Genomic DNA, 22,656 nt, shown 5'->3' on the forward strand with positions numbered 1-22,656 from the left:
CAGCAAAAAGTCCTCTGTGACCTCTTTTCTGAACATCCAAGTTCTAGACCAGTGGTTCTCAACCTTCCTAATACAGTTCCTCATGTTGTGGTGACCCCCAATTTCATTGTTACAATTTGAACATAATTTAAGCATAGTGATTAATCACAAAAAGAGTATGTAATTATATATGTGTTTTCCGATGGTCTTAGGCGACCCCTGTGAAAGGGTCGTTAGACCCCCAAAGGGGTCGCGACCCACAGGTTGAGAACCGCTGTCTAGACAAAGTGGGTCAAGCACGTATCCAAGCTCTTCCTGCGCATTTTGTTCTGAGCCATTTCTTTACCAGTCCCTTCTTTACAGATGGGGGTGAGATTAATGTGTGTGATTGCATTGCATTGAAATTTGGAATCGTTTTGGAGCTGGAAGGAATTTTGAAAAGAGAACCAGTATTCTTCCTGGCAGAGCAAAAAAAAAAAAAATTAGTGGTCATGAATTTTGTACTGATTGGCAGCATAGAGTAAAGCGACTGTGGACCAGTGAGGGCTTCAGGCCACATCCGCTAGAACTGCCTCCTTCTTAAGATCACAGGTTCCAGAAGCCCTCACAATACTTACTAACTGTATGCCTCGGGTGAAACCATGGCCTCCTCCACGCCCAGCCTTTTCTAGATGTTAAGTTCTGTACGTTACTTTTTTTTTTTTTTGTACGTTACTCTTAACGTGAGGGATTTGGACACAACTTCTAGTGGATATATAGGGTGCTCATCTATATATTATTCCTAAGTTTAGAATTGATGTAATCTAGTTTCATGGCTCCCAGCTATTGTAGAATTTAGTGTAGTGGATGTAGCAGGAAGTACAGCAGCTTTGGGTGCAGGTAGGTCTGGCATTTACTTGTATGGTATCGTGGATGTGTTGCTTAACCCAAATTTAAACTTCCCTGCAGCCCTGACTGGTTTGGCTCAGTGGATAGAGCGTCGGCCTATGGACTGAAGGGTCCCAGGTTCGATTCTGGTCAAGGGCATGTACCTTGGTTCAGGCACATCCCAGTTGGGGTTGTACAGGAGGCAGCTGATCGATGACTCTCTCATCGATGTTTCTGACTCTCCATCCTTCTCCCTTCCTCTCTGTAAAAAATAAATCAATAAAATATATATTTTAAAAACTTCCCTGCAGAGAAAAAACAACTTCATAGAGCAGCTGTGAGGACTCAGGTCACATGTAAAGCCCCACGCGACTGCTGCAAGAGGAGGCAGCTAGCTGTTCCCATGGCACTTGTGCGAAGTGGAGCTCCACAACCCTTTGCGCACGAAATACAAAGCAAACAGGCAGCGCTGGTAACAACACCTTTATTTTCGTACCCGGTTGTGTGACTGGGAGGTGTTTTTCACTTTCCAATGATTGAATTCGGTTATAACAATGAAAATTCCAGAAGGTAAACGGGTCATTTATTGCTGCTCACGAGCATAAGTAAACAGACATGGTACCACGTGAAGGAGTTTCGAACACTTCTAGACTCTCGGTCTAAGTTTTGAATATGGACCGCTAAACTTTGGCCGTGGACCTAACAGATTACCAGGATGCTTCTAAACCCCATCAATTCTCTTCAGACACAACAGGAAAAGCTAGGATTTATTTTTATTTTTTTGATTTCAGAAATTGAACAGGTTTTTAGGGAGCTGACGAAGGCCAACAAGACTTGAGCCTATCATATTTATCATGATTATACGTATATTGCTATTAAAAAGCATCTTTGAAAAATAATTCACTTTAGAATGACAGGCTATAGGATTTTGTTACATTTAAGTGGTTTTAACTTACTAATCTTTTGTGGACTAGTTAATTCAGAGAGATCCCAAGCCAAAGAATTGGATGGCATATCGAATTGGATTTTATACTAGAAACAGCTGTTTGCAAGAGGCTGCATTATATAGGACCTTTCCTTTCAGAATGTCTTTTATTCCTGGCTTCAAATCTTACTATCAGCATATGACACTTGTAGAGGTTTGATTAAGTGTTAACAAACTGGTACTCATGGCCTAGAGCAGGATATAAAAACGTGCTGATCACCAAGTATGAGATTTTACATTACATTAAATTAAAATTATACACTGGTGGACACCGACAAGATAGGGAGTTCCTAGATCCTAGAAAATATTATGGCTAAGGAAATAGAGAACTCAAAAAAAGGAATCACATCCAAGAAACTGATTCAGTATAGTAAAATAGAACTGAGTGCCCTGTCTTAAGAAAAAGTTTATTAATAATAAGGGACAACTGGGACATCATACATCATTTCTTTGGAGCTTAAAGTGCCGGCTATGAAATGGCATAGAAAATAATGCATAAAATAGTGCAATCTTAAGGTGCCATTGTTTTTATTATACATAGCCTATGCCTACATGTCCATTTTCTCTCAAAACTCCAGCTGCCGTGACACCTTTTAGCTTATTTATTTAGGCATCATTTATACCTTTACCCACCTTCGGGGCTACATAGAATATCTTAACATTTTAACAAGTAGAATAGAGCGTACATCTCGGAACTACTAAACAGAGATTAAGGCAAGCCCCTATAAAGTTCAACACTCCAAAAAACATGGTTTACAAAAAGAAGTTGCTTCCAAAACCAGTGGCTTCAGACTGCATGGCACCCCAGTCGTTTTTAAAGCACGATTACTCTGAATACACTCGTGTTTGCCCAAAAGAGCAGCTTAAAAAAAACAGCAGGTTCTCTAACCTCAGGTTCCAAAAAAACTCGTGTTTCAGCCCATGTGGAAACCAAGTCCATGTAGGAGATAAGCCAAGGACCCTGTGGGGGGCAGTCTGCTTTTTCTCTTCTAGATGCCTTTTCACCTTGGATCTGTCTGTACTCTTGTACCATAATCACCTTGTAAGTGGGAATGACCCATTAAAATAGAGACATCTCCTCTGAAAACCAGCCAAGGGAGATGACAAGAATAGTTCATGAAATGTTGTTCTAGGACATTAACATTGTGGCATTTACATTATAGACGTAGGATCCAGGCAGGATGGTTCTCTCTCTGAGAGGCTAGTTTACAATTTACCTACAACGTACGTCAGTTTAAGCTGATCAAAAGGATTTGTGATTTGTTGAACCTTAAATACCATTATGCTATCCAAAAGCAAGTATAAAAACTACCAAATCGGTCAAGACAATACCATAACATGTTTTAACTAGATGTCCTAAGTAAGATTTAAGACTTAAACAAACAACAGAACTGTAGTGTTTTATTCTCCGACTGTTATGGAACATTCATGCATTAACAATTGCAACTCATTAATCTTACGGACAGGTGATTACAAGTGTACACTGTAGCAATTTGGATTTCAAAACAAAATCTACCTTCTAATGTGTAAAAGCTTGTAATGAAAGCCAAATACTCGTGTTCCCTAATGGAAGACTACAGATACATTTAGGGTATCTAGATAGTTTCTAAAGAATCCCAGGCAACTTGAGAGAATTCATTAACAACTATTAAAGAAACCATCTGAGGTTATATCCCTTTGATGCATAAGAATCATACTTTGTAAACCTGTAAACATGTACTTTGTTACCTAAAAAAGTCTTCCTATTACCAGGAAAGCAGACTGCTAAAGGCCATGAATATTCCAGTAGGCCTCTTCCAAAGTTATGACAATATGGCTAAATCCTATGATTACAAAAAATGAGACCTGCTGAGGAAATGAGTTCCAGACAGGGACTTTTACGGATGACCTTGGCTGACAAACCTTTTCTGGAAATTGTTTATTTTAAAATTACCTTCCCAACAAACCATGAAACACTTGGAAGTTATTTTATGGTTTTTTCATTGAAAACATACTACATTGTAAATGGAGTTTCAGAGTTAGACATAGAATTGATCAAAATCTAAGGACAATATTATGTAAGGACAATATAAAAAATGGGTCAGAAAAAATTCCATTTGGTGAGGTTAATCTGAAGGATGCAGAACCATGTCATGTTGGACGGATAAAAAAAGGTGACAACTTTGTGCTTTTATTCAACTAAGGTACTTACCAAAACCTTAGGTTTTATACAGGTACTAATTCCCACCTGGAAAGGGACAGTTTTCTACATTACACCTAAATTTATTTTAAATAACTGAAGCCCAGGGCAACAGTTGTTTAAAACAACAGTCAAATAATGACATAACTTAGTACATTAAAATAAAACTAGAACAGTAACATCTGAATGTCTCAAAAATATACAGCTGGGGAAAATAACCACTGTGCACAATTTGGAGGCTGTTAAAGTGACCACTTAGAAGGCTGAACAGTGCAAGACATGCTTTTCCAGTTACAAGCTCAACACAGGAGTGCAAAAATTAAAGCTTTTGTTTAAAGTTGAGGACAAGGAAAGCTTGAAATTAATATTAAAAAGCTTCCCTCCGGTTATCCCCCCAGACATGAAATGATCAAAATGCTTTTTCGTAGTACAGTGTTCTTCAGTGAACTTTCTTTCAAAACTGCATCCCACAGGTTGGGTCCCCTTCTCACCCCACTGGTCATCACACTTGATCAAGGAGCACACACAGTGGTGAGTAAGGAAAGTACTAGTAACCAGAGGTCTGATATCGATAGAGAGAGCCTTGGATTTGGGGTTCTGCCTTAGCCAGTGTACCTGGACCCTACAGAGAACAGATAAAGCAATGGGCTTTAATGATCCATTGTTCCTGTGAAACTGGAGGACAAATGGACTCACGACCCCCTCCCCCAAAGGCCAGCTGTTGTGGTGGACGATGTTAAGTGCTTAAATTAACTCAGCCGCTGCTCTAACAAGTGGAGAAGTATAGAGGTTCAAGATCAATACCAGTGCAAGAGCTTTTTATGTGAGTTGCCTAGGCAATGCATGCATCCATCCATGCAAATGTACGACGTGGCCCCAAAGAGAACTGAAAACATGATATAACTGCATAAATCCCTTGCCAGTAGTTTATAAAAATATATAGTCAATACTGTAGAGGCCCCTTCTACAGTCAATACTATGGAAGTCCGTTTTAGTTACCCATTACTTCAATACCAAAAAGCATTTACTACTTTTCAGACATTCCAGACAAAGGTCACTTATAACAAAAAGTCAACTTTTTTTTTTTTAAACAAGATACTGTCCATTTAAAAAGTAGGTCTTTTCTTTCAAGTGAACAGGACATTTTCTGTATTAAACTTCTAGTCTGTCAAGACTGGTTTAAGATCCTTAAGTAATGTGCATATATGCAGAAACAAATAAACTTACTTTAAACATGAGCTGCACAGAAAAAAAGTTAACTCCTCAAAACATGATAGAATAGGTCTGGTTAGTACAAATCTATTGCAAAGTAAAAAGGTTCTGTGCGTCAGTTCGACCAGGAGAAGCGGGGAAAGAACGTCCCAATCACGAGAGTTCAAGTTGCAGTTGTGTTCTGAGCGCCTAGAAGCCTCGGGGACGCCACGTTGCTCACGGAGTCCTGATATGCATGACTGCTCAAGCGACTAAGCCAGGCCTCCCTCTGGAGCCCAGAGCTGTTTGCATTCACTTTCTGCTCCGGAGACGTTTGGACTTCCTAAGGGAGTCTATGGCTTCTGCTGCCTTTTTCCGTTTCCGGGGAGCCTCTTCACTCTGCCCAGACCCTGAGGGGTTTCCTACTGCGCTTTCCATGACTTCCCGCAGTTTGCGCTCCAGCTCCGCCAGCCGCGCGTTCTGTTCGCCTATGATCTGGGTCTGCTCTAGCAGTTTCTGGTCCTGGTCCTGCAGCTGTTTCTGCTGCTCTTGCACTTTGGTGCGGAGCTCAGAAATCTCACGCCTGAGAACAGTCACACCAGCACCGTTTGTCTTAACCTGCTGCTGGAGTTTGGTCACCTCTTGCCTGGAAGGGTTTTGCTTGGAGAGGAGCTGCATTGTTGTTAGGGCCGCAGAAGGCCCTGGAACTGTGGGAAAATAGTTTAAAACAGCCATTAGTCGCTTAAAATGTCACTCTACCAGTAATGCTTCATTAATTAAGCTTATTTTGAAATAAACACTGGAGTCAGACATAGACCTATCATGTTCTTAAATTCTCGCTGCACTTAGTTACATACAAAAGCCCCAACTTTAAGGACAAATGGACACCGCTCCTGACGATCATGGAGACTTTCTGACACGTGACAGTCCTTCTGCCACTTCTGATCATTTCTTCTCTGCAGTCTACTTTGTCTGCTGGATTACTCCACTCAGACACCTGGTTTTACCTACAAATGAGTCTGAATTCTGATTCTCGGGTTCATGTGGCAAAGTGTGGACTGCCAGCATGGAGGAGGACATTTAATGGCATAAACTTGGATTTAAAATACTGTAAATCACTTTTGGACCTACTAAGAAAATAACATTTCTATCTTATTTTACCGAGACCAACATAAACACTGGAGTCAGACGTAGACCTATCATGTTCTTAAATTCTCGCTGCACTTAGTTACATACAAAAGCCCCAACTTTAAGGACAAATGGACACCGCTCCTGACGATCATGGAGACTTTCTGACACGTGCAGGAAGGCTCTGGAACTGTTCTGTGAGGAATAATACAATGTCACATGGACATAAAAATCACTATTTTAAACTAATAACCTATTTTAAAAAACAACAACCACCACCTTTTCTCCTGAAGGTTTTCTAAAAAGACCAGAGGGACCGTGCATGCCCTAACCCCATGCCAATTTTCTCCTTGTCCATTTAAATACCAGAATCTTTTCCTTCTCTGTTTATCCAACTTCCACTCATCCATCAGCACTCAGGTCAATTTTACCTCTTGTGAAGTCCTATCAGTCCAGCCAGCAATGATCTGATCTTCCGTAAGATCTGTCTCTGCTACTCATTTGGCATTTAAATGGACACTCCTTTAAAATATTTCTGTTGCCTACGATAATTGAACTTCGGGCCTGGATATGTCTTACCTTTTGAAATAGTAAGATCCTTGAGGGCAGACACCACGTATTACACTTCTTTTTAGTCTCCACAGGACACAGTACAGTGCTGTGCGCATAATAAGTACTCAATAAATAACAGGCATGTTATTAATGCTGAGATGCCATAGGCTTTATAATTAAATTACAGAGAGGCACTCAGTTACCCCCGCTGAGTAAGTACTCCAGGGAGCTAACTACCCGAACAAAATGTTTTACCAAAGTTTTTAAAAAAACATATTTGCAAGGACTGGGACTACTGAGCAATTTAGTCCTTCAGTAGATAAGGGCACAAATCTCTGGGCTCCAGTGTCCTTCTGTGAAACAGCTACCACAGAAGTGGCAGTGTTCACAATAGCTTATGCACCTGTCTTTTGAAGTAGCAACCAGACACTCTGGGGGCTAAAATAATTAACTGGATATTTCCAGGAAGAATTTTATCTGGTATTTTTAATTGTTTTAGGATAATGAATATTAACTAGTCAGAAACATCAAAAAATATGCCTACAAGATCTACATATATATACACCTACATATAGTTTTTCACTGAGAAGTCTCACTGTAATAAATCTACTTTTGGTCCATAGGAATGGATATGCATGAAAATTTAGCCACAAGACTGTTCTTTAGAGTGTGGTTTCAGGACTGAAAAACTAGAGACAAGTGTGCGTCCGGCAGTGGATCAGTCATGTAAGGTATGGTCTACAACCAATTTGTCATTAAAAATGATGTTGCAGATCATTTAGACACAGGAACGTTCAGATATATGATCAAACAAGGAAAAGAGCAGCTTATCTCATCTACACAGAACATGACACACTGAACACAGTCAAGTCAAGAGGTACCTGGAGGCGAGCCCATGAGTCTCCCGGACACGTCTGACCCTGGTAGTTTCCTCTTTAGAATGGGAACAATCTTTTCATCGAAGTACTCCATTGCCATGGAGGAAATGTCCCTCAGCTCCTGAAGCACCTCGTGAGCTCGCTGAGGGGCTCTGGTAGAATTGACATATCTCAACACACGGTAAATCTCATCAATAACCTGAAACAATGAGCTCTCATTAGCGCTTCCGAGACATATATATGAAAACAGTTAAACAGGGAGAGAAGTGACTGCGTGACTGCAATTCCTGTAAAAATCTGTAGGATGATTTAACTGATGTGCTGGCCATTGATAATATTACCATCTGGAACACACGGCTTTGGTCTTGTTAGAATACTTTATATGTTTCATACTTACATTTAATAAGTACCAGGCACTGTGCTGGGGCTAAAGAATCAGGATGAATATAGCTCCTGCCCTGAAGAAAATCACCGTATGACTGGGAAGACATGTATAAGTAAGTGCCACAAAGAGGGATGTACACATACTAAAAACTAGAGGACTGAACTAAGACATGAAATCCTGTGTGCAAGCAGGGGTTCTGCTAATCCTCCAAACCCACTTCACTCTAGCCCGAATGTGTCTCCCAGAGCCCCAGGAAGCCCGCCTGACCGCCTCCTCTCGTCTACACTGCCACCGTGCTCTGTCCCTGGAGGTTTTGTTCTCTAAAACTTGCTATGGATTAGAATGAGGTCTCCTCAGATCCCACTTGCTTGCTGTCACCAAAGGGTAGCAAGAGAGCCTTTTTCATTTCATGGTAACTGCGATGGGGAGACATTAGCATACAGGCATAGTATACAGGGAGAAGAAACCAAGTTCTGAAAATCCTAATTCTCTTGCTGGAATAGTAACTGAACCCTCTTGGGGCAATTTTACCCTCAGCTGTAATCCCTGGGAGTTTATCCTTCATCCTTCCCATGGCTCCGGCACGGACCTGAAGACAGTAACTCACATCGCTGAAAACCTCCAGATGGATGACATCTATTCCAATGGGCCTTTACCTCCCCAATTGTGGGTGAATCACGAAATGATTGCCACCAAAATATCTCAAACCACTTCAAATCCCACTCATTCCTCCTGCTGCATTACCTGGCCAGCACCCGACTCTGGAACAATCTCATTATCTACCTTCTCCTTCCGCAGGCTGCTGAGTCCTGATAGGAACCATAAAATCCCACAGGATAAGCAGCACGAGAAGCTCTTTCTACACTTTTCACATAATGCGCCACATGCTGAATCCTGCCCGGGTTTGAGATGATAATAAAATATTAGTTATGAAAAATATTTCTAAGTTTTAAAATCGTATGGAAGAAACCAAATATGGTGACCAGCCATCCCATTTCTGACATTGCAGTTCACTCTATCATGCAAATGTTCAAACTGGCACAGTAATTGCCCTCGCCCGAGATTCTCTACTCTCTGCTTATATTAAAGAGCTAGAGGCCCAGTGCACAAATTCGTGCATGGGTGGGGTCCGGTCGGCCCTGCCCCAATTGGGCAGAGCCGGTTGGGGGGAGGGGACACGGGAGGTTGGTCAGCCCCGCCCCCGATCGAACTCCCTGTCAAACTCCTGGTTGAGGGGACAATTTGCATATTAGCCTTTTATTATATAGGATGGAGTCCAAAAAAGGTTATTAGAACTCCCTAGAGTGAGCCAAGATGGCTGTCAGGGGAAGCAAGGGGAGGAAAAAGGAGGGACCTAAAAATTCAATATGAGAATAAATTGATTTGATTTTTAAGAATGTCATCACATTAAAATTAAATTTAAAGGATACAAAAATACAACTTTCTGGAAACATAAGTTCATATTAGAGAATACTCTTCAAAATGACCCATTCTCTTCAAAAATCTAGATCAAGAAACCAAGTAGAGAGAACTATTCCACATTAAAGAAGATTAAAAAGTCCATGTATGACCCTGGATTGGATTCTGGACTGAGAAAATAATAGGAAGGTATTATTGGGATAAGTGATGAAATCTGAATATGGATTATCAATGAGATATTTAATTGTAATTGTATCAATGTTAAATCTCCTGATTTGAGATCTGTACTATAGTACAGAGGCCAACTAACCATTCTCTCAAAATGGTTGGCCTTTGCTCACATGTGTATGTGAACGCTGACACTGACCATAAGCTTACTCTAAAAAGTTTAAGTTCTAAATGTCAGAAGATTGGAGAAATGTGTATAGGAATAAGCCAACAATCTGCACCCCCTTAGTTTGGAGAGAAGATGAATGGATATCAATGTAGTGACGGGGTCAGCAACTAGGTCCCTATCTGACTTGTGCCTGTTTTTGTAAATAAGATGGTACTTTAAAAAATTGATTGATTTCAGAGAGGAAGGGAGAGGGAGAGAGAGAGAAACATCAATGATGAGAAAGAATCATTGATCGGCTGCCTCCTGCATGCCCCACCCTGGGGATCAGGCCCATAATCTGGGCATGTGCCCTTGCCTGGATCTGACCTGGAACCCTTCAGTCCGCAGGCCACTGGCTCTACCCGCTGAGCAAAACCAGCTAGGGCTAAGATGGCACTTTTAAGAAACAAAATAATCCAAGCTGAATTAAGTGTGGTAATTAAAACAAAAATTACTACTTTTTAATTGTCCAGTCAAGTTTGGTTTACAGGAGAAAAATTAAAATAAGGTCTTGTGAAGAAATGGGTATTAAGGAAAAATGGAATAAAACAGTAAAGCCCCACAATTGAGAAATCAGAAAACTTGAGTGCAGCTTTTGTCACATCACTTAAGGTCTCCAGGCCTCAGTTTTCTGACCAATGAAAGAGGAATAATACTTTTATCTGCCTTGCATGGCTGTGATGGAAAGTAATGAGATACTATATATAAATGCTCTGAGCATTAGAAAGTATTTCATAAATATAAGATGAGGGCAATGGCAAGAGAAAAAGATAGGTAGCTGCCTATATGATAAAATTAGGCACAAAATTCCTTTTCAACCTCTCCTCTCCTGAGGGCGAGGTCAAGGCTGCAATTAAGGAGCTGTCCAGAGCAAATGCCCAAGGGGACCGACTGCATCTTGAAAACTTAAGACATTCTCCATTGCTGCCGGTTTATCCTTTTATTTTGGTACTAGAAGCGAGAGGTCAACTAGTGGTTTCTAAAAAAAAAAATGGATTTGCTCTTATTTGTTTAGACAGTAAAGATCATCATTCCAATCACATGATCCCAATGAATTAGGACAAAGATTAGCAACCTCTATAAAGGCCATATACTAAATACTTGGGCTGTGCAGGCCACATGGACTCTGCCCAAACAACTCAACTCTTGTTAGTAACAGCTGACTGAACTGCCTCTGAGGTCATGAAAACGGCAAGATGTTTCTTAAATATTCATATTCTTAACAATGAGATATATAATAAAAATGAGGCTATAGGGGTAACTAGTTCAATGAACTTCCCAGGAATACTTGAGATAAGGCCTATCAATCAAATCAGGATACAATCTGGCATTAAGAATCAGAATCTAGCCGGGCTGGCGTGGGTCAGTGGTTGAGCACCGACCTATGAACCAGGAGGTCACAGTTCGATTCCTGGTCAGGGCACACGCCCTGGTTGCAGGCTGAATCCCCAGTGAGGGTTGTGTAGGAGGCAGCCAATTCTCTGTCATCATTGATATTTCAATCTCTCTCTCTCCCTTCCTCTCTGAAATCAATAAAAATATATTTTAAAAATATATATACTAGTGTGTTGTGTGTGTGTGTGTGTGTGTGTATAATCAGAATCTAAAATTTCTAACTGGTCACCCTTTTAGAGTATCCTACAAAAAAGCAATGTAGCTAATATGAGGAAAGTGAGATATACCAAAGAATATTTAAAATAAAATGAAAAGAAACAGAATACCCCCCCCCCCAATAAATAAATACCACATAAAACTGAAAATAGAGAAAGTGCATACAAAATATTGCCCATGTTAATTATCTATGGAAATAACAAAAAACATTCCGATTTTACTAGTTAGTAATTAGTTCTAACCATGTTGATACTTTTGCTAGTGTCAACTAAGTAGCAAAATGACCTTTAATTCCACCTCCACCCTTCCATATAAAAAAAGGATATAGACATATTTCATCTGAATTTACACTCAGTTTAAGAAGGATGATACTACTGAAGGTGTGAGTACCATACTGAATACTGGGGCCTTTTGACTTAATAACAGCCAATATGCTAAATATACTTATTTCTGGGTTAAACAGAGCTATTACTTAGCTCTGAGTATATTGCTATATAATTAGTCATTCTTTTCAAATCTGGAAGTTTTATAAAGTTGTCTCATGAAACATTTCTCAAATAAAACAAAACCCAGCTTGTCCCTCCTACTCCACACCCCCTGACCCCTCCACCCCCCGCTAAATTATAACAATCTTGAAGGCAGGACAATACTTATCTTGTTCACTGCTGCGGTATCTCTGGCATCTTAACAAAAAGTAAAAGTTCAAAAGTTTTTTTCTTGACTATGAACTCTTAACAGGCTTCTCTAAAGAACAGCAGGGTTCCTACTGTATATTTCATACTTAACATTTTAAATATAAAGAACACACAAATGACTCAATATTTCTATTAGATACTGTACAGAAAGAAGCTATACAAATCCATCCACAAAAACTCATTCCAGGGAATTAGGAGCAATTCTGACATTTAAAAATCACTGTAACTTTATAATGAAGTTTACATAGTACAATCCAGCTGCTGTAAGTAAGCAATTCTATTTTACCTTTCCTGGGATGAAGCAACAGAGATTGGAATCCACATACTTCATGAAGGTCATATTTAATAGTGAAAGCCTTGTTTCCACGGCAGCAAGGATGTCTGCATGACGAGCTAATGAATGGTTTCTCCTTTCTGACTCTCTCCTATAATTAGAAAAGCAACTTTTAAAGATGCGCTGTGGACTAAAGCGTTAAACAATCAAAACATCTTAATGAAACAACCTAACATTTACATGTCCAATTAGAAATCTACAATGGGATCATAATTCAACTGTAAGGATAAATAAATCATGTCCAGAAATCTTTGCTAACGATTAGCACTTACTGACAAAATACTTAGAAAAAAAAATTATGGGCTTCTTTGGCCTATATCAAGCCTATTGGCTGTTAGAATCAGAGAAATTAGAAAAATAAAAGAATTACACTCGGACATATAGAGATTGTATCTTTTGGCCCATAAAATGAACTCATTTAAACTTTTTTAAGTTTTATTAAGAAATAATTCACATAATAAAAACCACGTTTAAAATGTACAATTGAGTGGTTTGGGTGTATTCAGAGTTGTGGACCCATCGCCACCTCTAATTTTAGACCCATCTCATGACTACAGAAAGCAAGCCCACGCACATTATCAGTCACTCCCATTCCCCAGCCTCCGGCAACCACTAGTCTGCTCTCTGTTTCTATGCATTTGCCTAATCTGGACATTTCAGATAACTGGATTCGTGCAGTGTGTGGCATTCTGGGTACATCTGCTCTCATTTAGCACAGTTATGGCCAAATAACATTCTATTACATGTTATATCATTATTTTTGTTATCTATCAGTTGTTGGACTTTTGGGTTGTTTCTACCTTTTGGCTGTTATGAATAATGCTGCCGCGAACATTCATATCTAAGCTTTTGTGTTGATATAGTTTAATTTCTCTTGGTTCTATACCTAGGAGTGAAATTGCTGGGTCAAGTGGTAACACTATGCTTAGCTTTTTGAGGAACAAGCTGCTTTCTAAAATGGCTGCACCATTTTATAATTCCCTCAGTAATTCATGAATGTCCCAGTTTGCCCACACCCTTCCCGCACTGTCTGTCTTTTTTAGTATTTGAGCCATCCTACTCAGTGTGAAGTGCTGTCTCAGCGTTTGATTCGCAATGCCCTGATGACTAAGGGTGCCGAGCATCGTTCCCAGCTGCAGACTTTAGCATGTCTTCTCTGGAGACACGTCTATTCAGATCCTTTGCCCATTTTTAAACTGGCTCGTCCTTTTAGTGTTGAGATCTAAGAGCGTCTCATAAATCTGGACACAAGTCCTTTATTAGCTGCATAAGCTGCAAATATTTTCTCCCGAATTGTGGGTCATCTTTTCACTTTCTTCATGTTGTCCTTTGAGGCGAAGCAGTTTTAAATGGTGATAAAGTCCAGTTTGCCTTTTTCTGCTGCTGCTTGTGCTTTCGGTGTCATACCTAAGAAGCCAGTGCCTAACCCAGGTTCATCTGAGGTTTTACAGCAGAGCACTGACATTTACAGGTATGTGGTGTGACGGAGTCCAACTTCATTCTTTTGTGTGTGGTTACCCAGTTGTCCCAGCATCATTTGTTGAAAACATTCTTCTTTCCCCACTGAACTGTGTTGGCATTCTTGTTAAAAATCAACTGTTAAAATCAGAGGTTTATTTTACGGACTCTCAGTTCTAATTCACTGATCTCTATGTGTGTCCTTGCGTCAGTACCACATTGTTTTATTACAGCTTTGTAGTAAGTTTTGAAATTGGAAAGTGGTAGTCCTCCAACAACTATGTTCTTTCTCGATTGCTTTTTGTTATTCTGAGTCTTTTGTATTTCCAGAGAAATAGTAAAATCAGCTTACCAATGTTTTCAAAAAGGATCGCTAGGATTTTGTTGGGGATTGCATTAAATGTACCAATCAGTTTAGGGAGTATTGCCATCTCAACAATAGAAAACCTTCCAATCCCTCAGCATGGAATGTCTTTCCATCTAATTCTCTTTAAATCCTTTTAACAGTGTCTGGCAGTTTCAGTGTACAAGTCCTGCATTTGTTTTGTAATATTTATTACTAAGTATTTTATTCTTTTCAATGCTCTTGTAAATGGGATTGCCTTCTTAACTTCATTTTTGGATTGTTTATTGCTAGTGTATCCAATTACAGAATTGATTTTTGTATATCAATCTTGTATCCTATATCCCTACCCAACTCATTTATTAGCTCTAATAATTAGTGTATTCCTTATGTATAAGGTTCTATACATACAAGATCATGTCATCTGTGAACAGAGAGAGGAACTCCTTCTTTTCAACGAGAATGTCTTTTATTTCATTTTCTTGCCTAACTGCCCTGGCTAGAACCTCCAGTAAAATGTTGAACAGAAATGACGAGAGGGAGGAAACTATAGTAAAGCATCTCTTATTGAGATCCGGGTACCCCTTTACTACAAATGACTATTTAACAAATAACACATAATATATTTTAAATACTGATACTAAGAGTAATTCTTTTCTCTCTCTCTCATAACACCCAAGCAAAATCAAGAAACACACCAACAAAATCCCCAGTTGTGAAGCACTGCCATTGCTAGCCATGACACACCTTGGGAGCTGTGCTTTGACTTGTTTCTGACACAGATTATGGTACCTCTCCACTTTTAGAAATCCCTGATTCAACATTCTCTGGCAGACCAAGTCCATTCTTTTACAAACCTACAGGGAGAGAGGAGGAGAAAGAAGAATTTTAGAAAGTAATAATCAAATTAATGACAATTAACTTAAGACTCATAACTGAACACTATAAGTTCTCTGTGCTAGTACTGTTCCCATTTACAGTCTGAATCCTTTGATCATATGTGGGTGAATTCCTCATACTTCGCAATTCTGACAATAATGCATTAAAAATTAATATGTGTACGCAAGGTACACTTACCTTTTTAAAAAATATATTTTTATTGATTTCAGAGAGGAAGGGAGAGGGAGAGAATCATTGATTGGCCGCCTCCCACAACCTCCCTAGCCCCCACTGGGGATACAGCCTGCAACCGAGCATGCACCCTGACCAGAAATGGAATCACCATCTCCAGGTCCATAGGTCAGCGCTCAGCCACTGAGCCACACCTGTGGGGAGAAAACTGATCTTTTAATTTAGGTATTTGTTAATAGTTCTAAATGTATCCCCACTAATATGGTCAGAAAATGTAGCCCTGAAGATCAATCAAACAATATATTCAAAGGTTTTTAATGGTTTGAAACAAGGGAAATTCTTAGATAAAAATGTATATTCAGCCTGGGCTGGTTTGGCTCAGTGGATAGAGCCTGTGGACTGAAGGGTCCTGGGTTCGATTCCAATCAAGGGCACATGCCTGGGTGGTGGGCTCGATCCCCAGTAGGGGGTATGCAGGAGGCAGCCGATCAATGATTCTCTCTCATCACTGATATTTCTCTCTCTCTCCCTCTCTGAAATCAATAAAAATATATTTAAAAAATATGTATATTCGAGCTAGAGTCCAACCTCTCACACAGTTTATATGACCTGTAACTGAATGAGAATTCCTACTCATTTCTAGTGATTTGGGTTAACTAGAGACAGTTTCTCTATTCCAGATACTATGATGTCCTCCAAAGTATCTTAACATGTGTCGCAGACTCTCAACCATTTTGAATCTTTAAGGAATATGATGTTTATATACAGTAAGAGCACGGGATCAAAACACCTGGATTTGAGTCCAGTCTTGATGCTCTCTTGAGCAAGTCAGCTACCATTTGAAACCTGAGCCAGCCACCTGTACAATGTGGATAGTATCTAACTCAGGACATCATGAGGGTTAAATGGAACAATACATGCTAAATCATTTGGTAAACTCTAAAGTGTTACATAAAAACTATGTTAAATAAATTTTAACTTAGTACTAATTTAAAAACTATGCTCTATATACTTAGTTATGTTTCTGAGCTATCTCAGCATCTTTCTTAATGAGACCTAGTACTTAGTATCTGTTTGTTTGTTCTTTGATCCTGGACAATTTTGCAGTGACTCAGAGTTATCAACCTGAACATTAACTCTCATTGTACAGATGTTGATGGTGACAGATAAATCTAGATCAAGTTCAAGTCAATCAGGCATGGGCTGTCTTATACTTTTTCTCTCTCTCATAACACCCAAGGACAAATGTTTGACAAATACTTGCTGAAACTATTGATACAAGTTTGCTTCCTCCTGGGAATACAGGGACAAATAAATTCAACCTGGTTTATGCTAATAAAAGCATTAGTACTCTTAATATTAAATAATAGATACTTCCTAAATCACATGTCAAATGAAAGGTATTAAGGAAAACAGTTCTTTTCATATATACTTTTTGACTATATATGTATTGATTTCAGAGAGGGAGGGAGAAGATAGAAACATCAATGGTGAGAGAGAATCACTGATTGGCTGCCTCCTTACACGTCCCTACTGGGGATCCAGCCCACAACCCGGGCATGTGCCCTGACTGGTAATCAAACCGTGACCTCCTGGTTCACAGGACAATGCTCAACCACTCAGTCACGCTGGCCAGGCTGCACAAGCCTCCTTTTTTTTAAAAAAATATATTTTTATTGATTTCAGAGAGGAAGGGAGAGGGAGAGAGAGAAACATCAGTGATGAGAGGGAATCATTGATTGGCTGCCTCCGGCACTGTGGATCGAGCCTGCACCTGGGCACACACCCCTGACCAGACCGAACCCGGGACCCTTCAGTCCACAGGCCGATGCTCTATCCACTAAGCCAAACCAGCGAGGGCCAGGAGCCATCCTTTTAAGGTACCTTCTTCAACATTGTAAGAATCCACAGCTCTCAGTTTACCAGGACATAGTTATATCTGGTCTTTTTTTAATGAAATAATGATGATGAGAGAGAAGTTATTGCTGTTTAACATCCTTACTTGCTTCCCCCACAAGTTGTCAACCCCAGAGGTTCTCAAAAAGTTTCTTAAATCTGACAAGTCTGTGAAATAAAATGGTAGAAAGTAGGAGGGAGTCTGATCACTAGTCTAGGACATCTAAAACGTCACACATCCAAAACCAATCTCATTTTAATCTAAGTCACCCTTCTGCAATTACTTTGTTCCACTCTATGGCTGTTGTTTGTTTTTCTGAGAGGAACATTCCTCTACTTTACTCACTGGATAAAACCCCATTATCTTGAAGAAGCCTCTCCTGATAAACCCTCCCCATGACCCCGACGCCCTTGCGCGTGTGGTCCTGCGCTAAGTGCTCAAGGAACACTGCTTCCGTGAAGAGACTGGACAGCGTTCCTGACTGAACCCCTTCACTCTCAGACTAGAATCTACAGGAAGAAGGAATTATCCCCCCAATATTACAATTTCTTACTTGAACTTAAGCACCTCCTAATAAAATCAATTACCTGGTGATGAGATTGTAAAGAAAAAAGGAAAAGCAGCAATAAAGAGAGCGTATTCTCTATGACACAGCAAGAGGAGCAGTGGTTCCCAAAGTGTGGCCTAGGGACCCCTGGGCTTCCCAAGATACTTTCATGGGTTTGGGAGGCCAACTATTTGCATAATATTAAGATGTTATCTGCCACGTTCACTCTCAATTCTCTCACAACATACAGTGGAGTTTTCCAGAGGCAACACCTCTGAGGACACTGTTCTGACAGCTGATATACTATATATTCTTGTGCTTTCTAGAAATTTCTAAGGTAAGCTCTGAGGGTTCTCAGCAACTTTTAAGATCGTAAAGGTGTCTCGAAACAAAAAAGTTGAGAAACACTGACGCAGAGCAAGTGATATGAAGAAGACAGCTTGCCTGGTTAAAAAAAAAAAAAAGTAATGGTTTCTCATTTCCCTTTAAATTTCCTACCCATCAACCCTCTCTATAACTGAAGTTTTCTAACATTGGAAGAAAAGATGTGAAAGGAATTACAAATGGGTAACAGATTTAACTAGTTAGAGTGCTCTTGAGAATTATCTTGGGACAAAAGCATGTACTTATGTATTTTGTTATCAACAGAAAAGTTTCATTCCAATTGATAATGTGCAAGACTTCTGAATCCAACCTTCAGGAAAACGTACGTCCTGAGCCACTAATAGGATTCCATTCCATTTACAGGCACTCCACTTGCCCCCCCCCCCCCCGAATATCTGATAGGATCCCCTAAAACCTCTCAGAAAGCCTCCCCTGCTCCCGTCAGTGCTGTCCTCTCCAATGGCTTTACTCTGCTCCCCAACTCCTTGACCTTTGCCTCTAGTTTCAAAAACTCTCACGCCTGTCACAGGGGCCTGGGTGACAGTCTACTACTGCATCAGCACAAATCTGTCTGATTTACTAGAAAAACAACTCAAAGTACAGGTTTTGTCATTACAAAAGTTGAGTCCAGCCAAATAATTTTAAATACACTAGAGGAATTAAATACTTAAAGTTAAGTACTTAAAATCCTGTGTAACCAGGATTTCCAAGCTCTGGGTACATTTCTGGAGCAACCCGATGGCAGAAAAACAAACAAAGGACTGAAGAAGGCACTTGGACAGTCCTTTGGAAGTGACTGGACTGGGGAGTCAAATTTCATAATTCACGGCAGCAGGAGGCAAAGCTTGTGATCAACCTAAGTGCCCAAATCACTGAAAAATGTTACGTTGGCAATTTCAACGTAGAGCAAATCTTTTAAAGAAAATATAGAGTCATAAGTGCCTGTTGTGTGCCTGTGCTCTAAGCTAGATGCTAACAGAATTAGGACTGAGGTCCTCATCAGCAAGTCAACTGGGAAGGCGGAAAAACAAACCCCTGAACCATACGTCAGCGAGCCAATATGCCTGAGTAGCCGACATTTAGCTTAGGAAACGGATTCCTTCCAACCACATCCAGCCCAATTGCCCTAAAAAAGTAACCAAAGGAACTGTGTAATCTCGGTGCTTCATAACACCATACGTACTGAAGTTCCTGGATTTGTTGGCAAACCGTTCTTCAGGTCCGAATGCCCGCTTACACAGAAGAGGCGAGTGCGGCACCTCCCAGGCACCGGCTGCAGACTGCCAATTTCATGTGAAGGGCGTAATTAAATTTAATGCTGACATCTAGTGGCTAGAAAGAACATCTTGCTTTCCTAACGTTAACCAAATTGTACCCTATGACACCAAACCAAAGAATCTAAAACTAAAGGCATCTCCAACCCCCAAACGATGATGCATTTAATCCAGCGGTTCTCAACCTGTGGGTCGCGACCCCTTTGGCGGTCGAACGCCCCTTGCACAGGGGTCGCCTCAGACCAGCCTGCATATCAGGTATTTACATGACGATTCATCGCAGTAGCAACATGACAGTGATGAAGTAGCAATGTTATGGTTGGGTCACAACATGAGGAGCTGTATTTAAAGGGCCAGAAGGTTGAGAACCACTGATTTAATCTAAGAATTATCCATTGATCTCAAGTAAAGAAAGGAGTAAGTTCCCTTTTGCTAAAGCAGAGAAAAAACATCTCTGAGAGGTACAACTGGCTGCAGCATCTTGGGGTGAGGGGCTGGGAGGGCTGGTAAGGAAGGGCTCCCTGTGAAAACCATCTTTGAAACTACAAACCTGTGTCCTTAAAAGGCTAGAACAGATAGATAGCTGCTTAAAGATGAAGAATGCGACTGAATATTTCACTCGGAAGAAATGCCACTTGATAAATTGTGGGGTGTGTTTTAACTGTCCCCTAGAATGGGCCGGTTCCTCCCCCCCTTTAAAAATGTTTTTAATTTTTTAAAAAAAGTAAAACTACTAACAAAAGAACAAAAAAAAAACCAGTTTTCCTCAACACTGGTAGGAAACAGAACCGTGACGGTCCCAAGCTCTGCAAAGCTACTGTCGGGCTGAAAGGCTCAATTCACGTGTCATGTCCGCGCGGACACCATCCTTGACACAAACCGAAGAAACATTTAAAATTCTACATGGACTGATTCTGAGGACGGGAGAGGTCGAAAAGTCAGGGGCAGTCCATTCGGAAACACACTTTCCAACGGAAGAATGCTCCGTCCTGCAGACTGGAATGGACTGCTGTGTTGTCGAGAAAAATGAAACCAGTCATCAGGTTGAATTAATATTAATAAGCTTTGTTGTTGTTTTTAAAAATAAGCGTGATTTCCTTAAAAAAAAAAAAAAAAGCCATGACAATCCGTTTTAAACGGGAGGTGTAACCCCGAAACACACAGATTGATGAGGAAGGAAGCGCAGACACGCGTCTTTGTCCTCGTAGGAACCGGGATGGGGTCCGGTCGCCCCTCCATGTCCCCCCCCGACGGTGAATCCACGGGAAGGAGGCCGCGCGCGGCGGCACCGGGACCTCCCTCCACCCCCGGCCAGACCCCCAGGCACAGCCATCCCTCCCGGAGACCCCGGCTGGACCGACGGGTTGTAGGGGGACCCCTCTCCTAAGGCTGGGGGTCGGCGCGAACCCCTAGTTAGGAAACGAACTGCCAGGGGGATCGGGGTCGAGGGGCTCCGCTGGGGGGGGGGCGGGGTGTCTGCGCGGCCGGCAGGGCCTCCCGGCCCCCGAGCCTCCGCGCGGCGCGGGGAGACCCCCCCGGCCCCCCTCCACCTTCTCCAACGAGGGGGGCCGGCGCGTCCCTCTGGCAGGCAGACGACCTGGCTGGGTCGCGGGGTCCCCCAACCCCGGCCGGGCTGGGGGGGGGCGTCCCCAGGGCACCCGACGAGCCCCTCGGGCGTCCCCGCTCCCTCCACCTCCCGCCCCGCTTCGGGGTGGGGAGCGAAGGGGCCCCGGAGAGTCGCCCCCAGCCCGGAGCCAGGGCGGCCTCGGGACGAACCCCGCTGACAGGCGCCGAGGGAGAGGGAGGGAGAGAGGGAGGCTTGGGGGCGGGAGGGCCGCGCTCCGGCCCCGGCTGGGCTCGCGGGGGGCTCCCTCCCCGGGGAACGCGCTCCCCCTCCGTCCCTCCCCAGACCTCGGCCCGGCGGAGGGGCGGCGGGGTCCCGGGGGCGGGGCTCACCAGGCGGAGCTGGCTGATCTCGTCGTAGGACATGAAGCTGAGGATGTTCTCGATGGCTACGATGGGCAGCGCCACCAGCGTGTTGTTGTGAGGCAGCTGGTCCGGGGCCAGCGCCGGGGCCGGGGCCGCCTGGGAGCCCGGCGGCGGGGGCTGCGGCGCGGGCGGCGGGGGCAGCCGCTGGGCAGAGCCGATGGCCGAAGAGGGGCCGCTGTCGCCGTAGCCGCCGCCTCCTTCCTCGGCCATCCGCTCCTCCGCCGCCGCCGCCATCTTGGGGGTTTAATTCCTTCCCCCACTGCGAGGGGGATCGGGGGCACTTCCGGTACGTCACTTCCGCCCCGGCGCCGTCGGGGAGGGACACCTGGGGAGGGGGCGGGGCCTACGGGTGACGGGGCGGGGCCGCGCACAAAGCTGTTTGTTAAAGAGCCACGCAGGCCAGAGCCCGGTGCGGGGACCTGTGATGGGAGGTCGGGAGGGCTCCAGGGGAGGGGGACCCCGTCCATGACAGTTCACCCCCCGGCGCAGCTTCCTTAAAGAGCTTCCTGACAGCATGGTAAAACTATGTGGACCAGTACGTGTAGACAGAACTATGTGTTTAAAGGGTGATTTTTCAAAAATCATAGTAATAATCGACTTAGGTAAATAGAGTATTGATTAAAACTGTCATACGGATGAAGCTTGAAAATAGATTAAATGAAAGAAGCCAGACACAAAGGGCCATATATTGTGTGATTCCATTTACCTTAAATGGCCAAACCCTTAGGGACAGAAAGGAGATGAGTCAAGGTGTCCAGAGGATGAAGGGAGGAGGTGGGAGGGTTTGCTAAGGGGGGCAGAGCTTCTTCTTCTTTTTTTTTTTTATGGGAGGAACATGTTCTGGAATCGGATCTCAGGGATGGCTGCACAGCTTTGTGAGTGCACTTGAAACCACTGCATTGTACACTGTAAAGTAGCACATTTTATATGTGAGTTATAGCTCAATGAAAACTTTGACTTGGGCAAGAATTATCAAAAGATGCTAAAACGAAAAAGCAAATGTGTGTGATGTGGAACATAATATTTGCAGTCTCAACTCTCCACAAATTACACATTAATTACAAAGAGAAGTTTAATAGAGAAACTTGGTAGACATCGCCATAACCAAAGGATC

General features: G+C 42.2%; 2 protein-coding genes across 4 annotated transcripts in view; one reads left to right on the forward strand and one right to left on the reverse strand.

Annotated features, from left to right (window-relative positions):
* TP53BP2 (tumor protein p53 binding protein 2) overlaps positions 1-22,656 on the forward strand; it is a 102,196-nt gene that overhangs the window by 3,151 nt on the left and 76,389 nt on the right. The window lies entirely within an intron of this gene.
* On the reverse strand, positions 1,315-21,800 carry FBXO28 (F-box protein 28). Of its 2 annotated transcripts, XM_036355186.1 has the most exons (5): positions 21,510-21,799; positions 15,128-15,237; positions 12,532-12,670; positions 7,763-7,958; positions 1,315-5,908 (listed from the first exon to the last, which is right to left on the reverse strand). In XM_036355186.1, the coding sequence occupies exons 1-5, from the start codon at positions 21,774-21,776 to the stop codon at positions 5,514-5,516; spliced, it is 1,107 nt and encodes a 368-aa protein (XP_036211079.1). In that variant the 5' UTR covers positions 21,777-21,799; the 3' UTR covers positions 1,315-5,513. The 2 variants fall into 2 exon arrangements, with proteins under 2 accessions (XP_036211079.1, XP_036211080.1); XM_036355187.1 differs by lacking the exons at positions 1,315-5,908; positions 7,763-7,958 and adding an exon at positions 12,195-12,233 and having other exon boundaries at positions 21,510-21,800.

Source organism: Myotis myotis, unplaced genomic scaffold (assembly GCF_014108235.1).
Source record: "Myotis myotis isolate mMyoMyo1 unplaced genomic scaffold, mMyoMyo1.p scaffold_m19_p_21, whole genome shotgun sequence".
Taxonomy (NCBI): Eukaryota; Metazoa; Chordata; class Mammalia; order Chiroptera; family Vespertilionidae; genus Myotis; species Myotis myotis.

Coding starts and splice junctions, on each gene's coding strand:
- FBXO28 (XM_036355186.1), bottom strand. CDS start 21,776: ATGGCGGCGGCGGCGGAGGAGCGGATGGCCGAGGAAGGAGGCGGCGGC. Junction 12,671..15,127: donor GTCAAAGCACAGCTCCCAAG/GTGTGTCATGGC, acceptor TTCTAATTATAG/GAGAGAGTCAGAAAGGAGAA. Junction 7,959..12,531: donor GTTGCTTCATCCCAGGAAAG/GTAAAATAGAAT, acceptor TCATTGTTTCAG/GTTATTGATGAGATTTACCG.